At 53.2% G+C, this 8,210-nt stretch overlaps 1 protein-coding gene across 1 annotated transcript; it reads left to right on the top strand.

Annotated features, from left to right (window-relative positions):
- Positions 1-2,350: 2,350 nt before the first annotated feature.
- Positions 2,351-3,407, top strand: ISF_05680 (Zinc finger, C2H2-type/integrase, DNA-binding protein; the record flags this gene model as incomplete). Its single annotated transcript, XM_018849285.1, has 2 exons — positions 2,351-2,549; positions 2,608-3,407. 2 exons carry the CDS (start codon positions 2,351-2,353, stop codon positions 3,405-3,407), a joined length of 999 nt encoding a protein of 332 aa, XP_018703312.1.
- Between the last annotated feature and the right edge of the window lie 4,803 nt (positions 3,408-8,210).

Here is an 8,210-nt window from a genome sequence, read left to right as displayed (position 1 = left end):
CGGGGGGGGGGGGGGGGTCATTTGCGCGTTGCGTTCCTCTTCGCGTAAGTTGTAGTGCGTATCAAGAATGACAAAAAAGACAGGATGCCTTTCGCGGAAGATCACGAGCCGAAACCCGAGTTAGCTCAGGGCAAGAGAGCACCAAAGACGAGACAGCATCGTTTGTCGAAAAAGGCGAAAGGGGCGACGACGGCCAACCATCTGCGGAGGTTTCCCAGTGGCCTCGGAGCATTAACTTGCTTTGCATGGATCTACTTTAGACGGCTTCCTCTGTTCCCAACAGCCAAAGTTGATCTCCTGGCACTATGACAATTATACCCCGACTCAAAGATCGTCTCAAGTTCTGTTACCAGGGGGGGTCGTAAGGTCCCACCACCGAAAACCTTTTTTGACTGTGTGTGTGCCTCGGTCCTGTCAAGGCGGAAGTGGCTGCAAAGGGAGAAGGGTTGCAAAAAAACAAAACAAAAACAAGAAAAGAAAGTTGGTGATGCATGAGCAAAGTCTCCAAGACGAGACGGTTTTAGCCATCGACATCACAGCTTCCGGTGTCGAGTTGGTTACAGTTTACAGCTTTCCGGTAGAGTCGCTGGCTGGGAAAAGCAGTTCCGTGGGTGTCAAAAGGTTACAGAGAAGTCGTTTCTCCGAGTGTGAACACGTACTAGTTTACTGAGGAATGGTTAGCAATGTTCTAGTCGGGTTCTGGTGAACAATTGGAACAAGACGCGGCACCGTCTTAGCGCCCCGCGCTGGCCGAGCTATTGAACCCGTGCTTTTGCTTGTTATAACTAACTAATTACTGTTGATCAATGGAAAGGAACAAGTAATACATAAGTAGTAGGTATCCGTATTTGCGCGTTATTACATATCCAGTAAGGAGTGGAATGGAACCGCCTGGCTGGCTCACTGGGGCCGTGTGGCTTGAATAGTCGACGCTTTTGGGCAGGGCTCCGGCCGCTGTCAAGGAGAAAAAAGGCCTACGGGAAGTCAATCAATGACAGGAGCTCCTCTCTTTCCAGTTGCCAACTAGAACTACCTAGTACGGAGCACTGGAGTAAGGTGCGGATAGGATGGGTCGGTAGACTTCATCAGCGAGACGCAATCGCCCCATTTGACAATGGATTAGCCCACAAGCAAGCCTGGCATGCAAGCTTGGGTGGTCCACGGGCGTGTAAACTAGATGGTTTCTTCTTCCACCCACACAGACACACACCACAGACGAAGCCGTGTCAGTTCCGCGGCGGGACTTTGCTTTCATCAATGCTTGTTGCTTGACCAGTGCCGCACACCTTGACACCTTGACACCATGACACCCTTACAAAACCGCAAAGCCCTGGCCTGGCCCGGCCTGGCCTGGCTTCCACTCCCCAGTAGATCCACCAAGTGACGGCCGTTATGAACAAGGTCCCAGGTTTGTCTCCTACTGGACCGTATTGTGGTGACAGCGGTTCGTTACTGCCACACCCCCCTTCCCCCTCCCCCTCGAGGAGCAAGCAAAGGACAATTCTTCAGTCCTGCCTGGTCTGTACCCGTCAACTCAACTAACCATGCCTGCTCGTGCTCTTCGATCACTGGAGACGCCCGCCCTCCACCACGGAGGGGGGCCATACCACTACCACATCCATACCGGTACTCCGTACATGGCAGAAGGCGTTTACCCATATAAACGCCCAGTATGGATGGGTACTATTGCCACAGAAAACGGCAGACGCCCCTCTACCGGTCCCCTCCCTCATTTCTTCGTCACAAGACGGTTTGGGTTCCTGCTGCATACACCTCTTCCCGTCCAACCACGTACGACGTACACGACTGACCGGCCAGGTCCTTGGACGTCAATACACAGGGATCAGAAACCATCCGAGCACCACAGGTCAATTCTGCTCTTCCAATAGCAAGGACTCTCACAGATCATTCAGTGGAACAGCCCTCTCCGATCTGATATACGACGGCTCCCCACACACTCGTCACTCTACTTGAGGCCAAGGCTGTATGTGCTGTGCATCCATACATACATGCAGTACACCCCGTCATATTTATACCACCTCGACCCCCCCTCTCTCCGGATAGGAACGACACATACATACATCGCCTAGTTTTACACCCTGACCATCAACTATCTCCTACATCAACCGATACAGTATTCACGATACCATACTGTCGCCCGTCACCCAAGATACTTTCGATTCCAAAGTTGACTGCCTCGAGCTGCTCAGCTGCTCAGCTACCACCAGACATCCCCACCTGCCGCCTCTTTTTTATACACCTTGATCTAGACATAGTGTACAAAAAGGCGAGCTGGACAACCACATCCGAGCAAGCACACAACAACACAGCCTGCACGACACAGCCTACAATGGCCGTATCGCTTGCCTACCCGCCGACAACGAGCAGCCAATTGTACAACCGACCCCCACGACCTCCTCCATCGCCCCCAATGGACGACTCCCGCTGCTCCCTCCCCTCCATCTCGAACCTCCTGGGTCTCGCGGACGCTGGCTCGCCCACGACAGACCCGTCACCGACATCCTACCGCGGGTCTCCTAAATCAGAAGGTACGGGAACTTGACTGTGCTGCTGCTGCCTTGACATGCATCTAACCCAATGATCTAGCATCCTTTTCATTCTCACAACACGGGCGCAGCAGACGAGAGTCGGGCAACCTGGGAAGCCGTCCGGGCTCCAGGCACTCGGGCGCGTTCCAGCACCACCACCGTCGGGGTCTCCCGCCGACGCCGCCTCTAAGCACGGACAGCGCGTACGACGGCTACAGCTCGCCGTCAAGCCAGGCGAGGGGGCACTTCCCGTTCGATTCCAGCAGCTCCTCCTCTTCGAGTCGCTTCCACGAGACGACGCCGCCGCTGGAGCAGCAGACGGAGCTCCGACAGCAACTGCAGGCCGCCGCGTCCCGCGCACCACGGCTATCCATCCCCGTGCCACCGCAACGATTCGCCTCCGGGCATCCTCAGCACGCCGCCGCCGCCGCCGCCGCCGCCGCGCCGCCGGGCTACTACGGCGTCCCCGCCGGGCACCACGCCCTGGGACAGCAGCCCGTCCCTCATCACCACTACGCCGCCCAGCACCACCACCACCACCACCAGCAGGCGCTCCCGCAGTCCTTCCCGCCAACGGCCGAGGGCCAGCAGCTGTGGCAGCACCACCACTACCTGCACCCGTCGCAGAGCAGCGTGTACCCGCAGAGCCAGGACAAGTACCTGTGCCCGACGTGCAACAAGGCCTTCAGCCGGCCGAGCAGCCTACGCATCCACAGCCACTCGCACACGGGCGAGAAGCCGTACAAGTGCGCGCATCCCGGCTGCGGCAAGGCCTTTAGCGTGCGCAGCAACATGAAGCGTCACGAGCGAGGCTGCCACTCGGCCAGCGCCGCCCTGGGGAGTCGAGCAATGGTCTGAGTCGGTGTGGTGGTGTTGGCTCTCCCCCGGGCGAGAGGAGGGGCGAACAAGGCCTGTTTGATGCAAACAAACAACGGAGCTGCATCATAATTGCCATAGGACCAGTCCGTGGGTCGAGATGGCTGGCGGGAAGGAGGGGGGGGGTGAGGGTTACATGCACAGACATTACTCATTCATCATTTTTTTTGGGACCGTTTCTCTTTGGGTTCTTGCTTGCTTGGTTGGCGAGGCGTTTTGGGGGCCGGGAGGGGGCAAAGGAAATGGAATCTACTAATTGTATAGTTATGACTTTTTTTTTTTTTGAAACTCTTCTTACAAAACGGCCGTTTCGAGTTGGGGCTTTTTGGGCTGGTTGGAATGGGCATTTCGCTCGTTGTACTGGTCGGTGGTGGTGATTGGGAAAACATGTATACAAAAACCGGATAGGGCAACAAATTTGCAAAAGGAAAAGGGCTAGGTTAGGAAAAAGAAAGATACGAGAATTCTAGGTGTTTTGTCTTGATGATGATAATAATCTACGCTGGTCACTTGTCAGGTTGCACTCGGTGCGCTCGGAAGGCATCGTGTAGACAAAGCGCGCGTTGCCTGCCTTAGTAACTATGCCACTACAAAGTAACCCGTCGGCAGATGCCTCCAGACGGGTTTAATCATTTTTTTGTCCAGTGACCCCGACCCAACCACGAGGTAAGGAAGGGGGGGCACTCACTCCCTGATCTTCGGAATGGGAACTGACTAGTTGTTAGTTGGGTGTTGAGAGACGCCAAAGAAATAAAGCCGGGCCAAGCCTTTTGGCGAAGCGAGAAGAACGTTTTCCACCAAGAATCAGCCATTCTGGGTCTATCGGAATTGAGACTGACTAGAGAGAGTCAGGGTCTCCTGGGGGTTGGTGGTGGGATCACCGAGAGTGCTCCGAGTATTGGCTACGAAATAGCATGTATCTATGTATCATGTATGTATTTGTGTAGTGCCGGCGCTACTGTTAGGCTGCCCGCTAATGCGTCAACTATTCCAGAAGCTCTTCCTATTTTTTAAGCTTTAACGCTGCTGGCTCTCGCCAAGAGTCGAACGCTTCGATCGTATGAGCTTTCAACTCCATATCACCATTGCAGAGTCGCAGTGCAGACAGGGCCAGTACGAAGGAGGAGGAGGAGGAGGAGCATGCAGTCAGTCACTCAGTCACTCAGTCACTCAGTCACTCAGGTCATTGTGATAAGTTGTCGGTTATTTGCCTTCCGTTGCCCGACGACGCCCGTTCCCAAAGCACAGCCGTTTGGCACTAATTACCAAGTACTCCGTAAAATCAATATCCCAAAACTAACGCATTGCACCACCCAACCCCAAGGAAAGACAACGCAGCGCCGCCCTGCTGGTACATGTGTGTGGGTTGTGTGGGCGCTGTGGCTGTCAAGAGGGACGGCAGATGATGATCACTTTCTTGTCCTCCAATGAGGGTAGGTAGAAGGGGGGGGCCTGCTCCTCTTTTTTCATCCATCTTTCCTTTTCCCGTCGTCGAGTTTTATTTTTATCAAGTCAATATTGCGAGAATCCATGGGGGGAAGACCTCCGGGGACCCAGACCGGCGCTTCTCTTTGGTCAAGGGTTCGGTTCGTTGGTTGGTTGGTTGGTCGCTCGCTTTCTTCTAGCCCGCGTCTCGCGCCCTCACTAATAAGACTTGGCTCCCAATGATCTGCGGACCAGCGGAAGCGGTGGTGCGTCAAAGTGCGGAATTTCACATGAATATAGTGGATTCTTCTTTGCTTGTTGCCCATTTTGTGACCTGTCCTGCAGCTTCTCTGGCCAACCGTCGCTGGACAATAAGGGAGGGGAGGGGGCTTGATACTCACCGACGATCATTGTTTCTAATTCTGATTGCTGGCTGGCGATCACCGCTACGAACCCTGGCCCACGGCATCATGTGTATCCGTACGGAGTATTGGTACGAATATTCAACAAACACCGACAAAACTCGCGAAACGCTCAGGGCGCCAACACACTCGGCATTCACTCCGTGCATTGATTGCCTCACCTATCCAGACCAAGCCATGCTGACTTGTTAGCTTCATCAACAAGAGTCATGCTCTCCGTAGATTCGAGACGTGCGCTTTCCGGCACCATGGGGGGGGGGGGCTCGGTCCATTCATCTGGTCTCTACTGGTCGCTTTTTTTTTTGCTGCTCCCGTGATGGTTAGTTAACCACCAGCTCCCTCCCTCTCCTTCCTACTTTGCCAGCATTCCCGAAATCACTATCCGTTATCCGTGGACCGCCGGCAACCTCGACTGAGTTAGCTCCGCCTGTTTATTAGTTTTCTTTTTTTTTTTGGCAGGCATTCTTCGACGTGGGTGGATCGGGGACCGGCCGGCGCCGGTCGACGCGGTTCCATCGGAGCGCGCAAGAAGAAAAAAAGTCAAGCTTGACCCTGGCTGTGTCTTTTTTGGGTGTGCGACGGGTTCTGAAAGGATTTCTTTTCCCAAAGTTCCAGCTGGCCAGTAGCAGCCCGATCCCGGTAAGGTTGATTTACCGCTCATCCTGTCGAATCGAGAGATGTGGAAATAATCCATGGTTATAAGAACGAGGCCATGTTCATAAAATGACGTCCATGACTGTTGAATATCCATCTGAAAACTGTAGTTATTAGTGGGTAAAATACATGCTGAAACCTTGCCGTGTTGAAAGAGATTAATAGCGGTGATATCGTTATGTAGAAATAAGACAGGCTAGGAATGCTACTGTCAGATTAACAGCGAAGCGAATCGAACGAGAGTAGTGGGAAATCATGCTCTAATAATAGTTTCTTAGTCTGTAGCTTACTTCTTCTCTTTCCGGAAGAAACTCGACAATATCAATAGCCGACCATTGTCAGCAGTCGCCGACCTAGTAGTCAGCAGTCTTCTATATCAGGCCACTGCAGGAGGAATCCGACATAATTAATACACCATGCCGCCCAACAGAGTAATCCGTCGCTGCAACCGCACATGTCTCGTTCATGTCTATCCAGCTCGCCACGTCCAGTCCATCGTGACCGGGTGCCCTATTGGAACCCTTTGCAGGACAAATACAGCTAGCCGACATCAGCTGCAGCATGCCATGCCATGCCATGCAGAGCAACTCGGTTAGCGAATTGTGGTTTCTTTGTGAGCAAGCGAATGAATGAGAATAAATGGCTTGCAGCAGGATGCAGGGCCGCGCGTGCCCATGGAAAGACAGGCCATACTCAGCCCATTCAGCCCAGCTAGCGCGGCAACAAACTCAAAAGAGGCCCAGCCGAGAAAGAATGCTGGGCTTATTGTTGCTCTTGATTCTTATTAATTGCGTTTCCGCGCTGTGCGGGCCCAAGCCGGCCTGATTTTTCGTCACTATACCCTGATTTAAACATGGGATGCTGGGAGTCGACGCGAGCCACGCATGAACGAGTTGAACAAACTAGTTGCAGATGACAAGGTTCAAAAAGTGCCAATATTACGACGGGCGCGTAGTTGCTTGCTCTTTTGGTTAACTAGTTGCAAAAGAATAGCTATCCGCACAATAGGCTGAATAATGAATCGCAAAGACCGTGCTGCGGGCGCACTACTCGGCGGCCAACCCATTGTCGGCGTGGGCTATCAACTTGCTCTCAGGCTGCAAGTATCCGTGCTGAAGTCGGCGAACTCATCGATGACGTCTTTTTGTCCGTTTGCCAGGACGTGAACGGGCGATGCTATGCAAACTTGTGGTATCTGTCGCTTCCGTCGCCAACACTGACGGATACGACAACTAAAAAGACCCCCAGACCCGGCTGGCTGAATCGTGAGAAACAAACAGGGCGGTGAGAGCCCAATCGACTCTCTTTATCGGTAACAATGGATTGGTTGGTTTGCGTGAAGGCGATTAGACCCCCAGAACGGTCAGACATTCAACTAATTAGTCGTGTCTCTGATGTGTGCCAGCCGGGGCCAAGCCCCCATGATCCCTGCCTTGGCTGGTCGGACCGGGTTGAGTTGAGGCACGGCAGAGCGAGATTTCGGCGATTGCCAACTCCCGGGTCTGTAAGTAATAACTAGTTACGGCGTACTGGTACCAGGAGGTTGGAGCACGCATGCCAGCGTCAAAGCATGAGTTGGTGTCGCGAGTCGTGTCTTCCCTCCACCACCCTGTTTTATTCTTGTGACGAACTTGTCGGCTGACTTGTTTATTTTGTTTTTTTGGGTCGTGAATCTCTCTCTTCAGCTCGTCAAGGTGCATGCGTTGTAGCTGTCTATCTTATCAACCGAGCAACGTGGGAAGTGAAATGACGTATTACCAAAGTATACGAATAAGCTTCTCATCCGTCTCCCGCGAGATTCACGCCCGCCATGGTCACTTGGGATCTGTCACTTTTTGCCGCCCCCGCCTTGACGCCAATTGGCTCCGTTCATGGGGAGGACGGCGGCAGGGGAACCCCTGACGCAACTCCTGGTGATCTGTTGCATGGGCTTCGGGTGCGCGGGTGATGTCCACGGGCTCCTCAATTTTATTGCTGATACAGTACGGATACGGAGTACGGATAGCATCAAGTGGGCTTTGCATTCAGCCTCAGGACAACTGAATGGTGCACAACATTAGCGATATGAATAAGGTCAGTCTAGGTAGTTATGCCTCTCCAGCAGTGCAACGTTACCTAGTCGAGTTGCACACTAATAGCCCAGCAGCAATAAGTACGAATTTACCGTAATTAATATAAAAATCATATAAATAGAGCTATACATGCAACAGTTGTTGTCGATGGCATCCCTCCTCGAATGACATGACTTTGTATTGTCGTTGTGCAGAAAGCTGACCAGCCAATG

The sequence above is a fragment of the Cordyceps fumosorosea genome (assembly GCF_001636725.1).
Source record: "Cordyceps fumosorosea ARSEF 2679 chromosome Unknown scaffold_14, whole genome shotgun sequence".
Taxonomy (NCBI): Eukaryota; Fungi; Ascomycota; class Sordariomycetes; order Hypocreales; family Cordycipitaceae; genus Cordyceps; species Cordyceps fumosorosea.
Note: the sequence above shows the minus strand (reverse complement) of the source record. Positions and strands in the feature narration are given on the sequence as shown.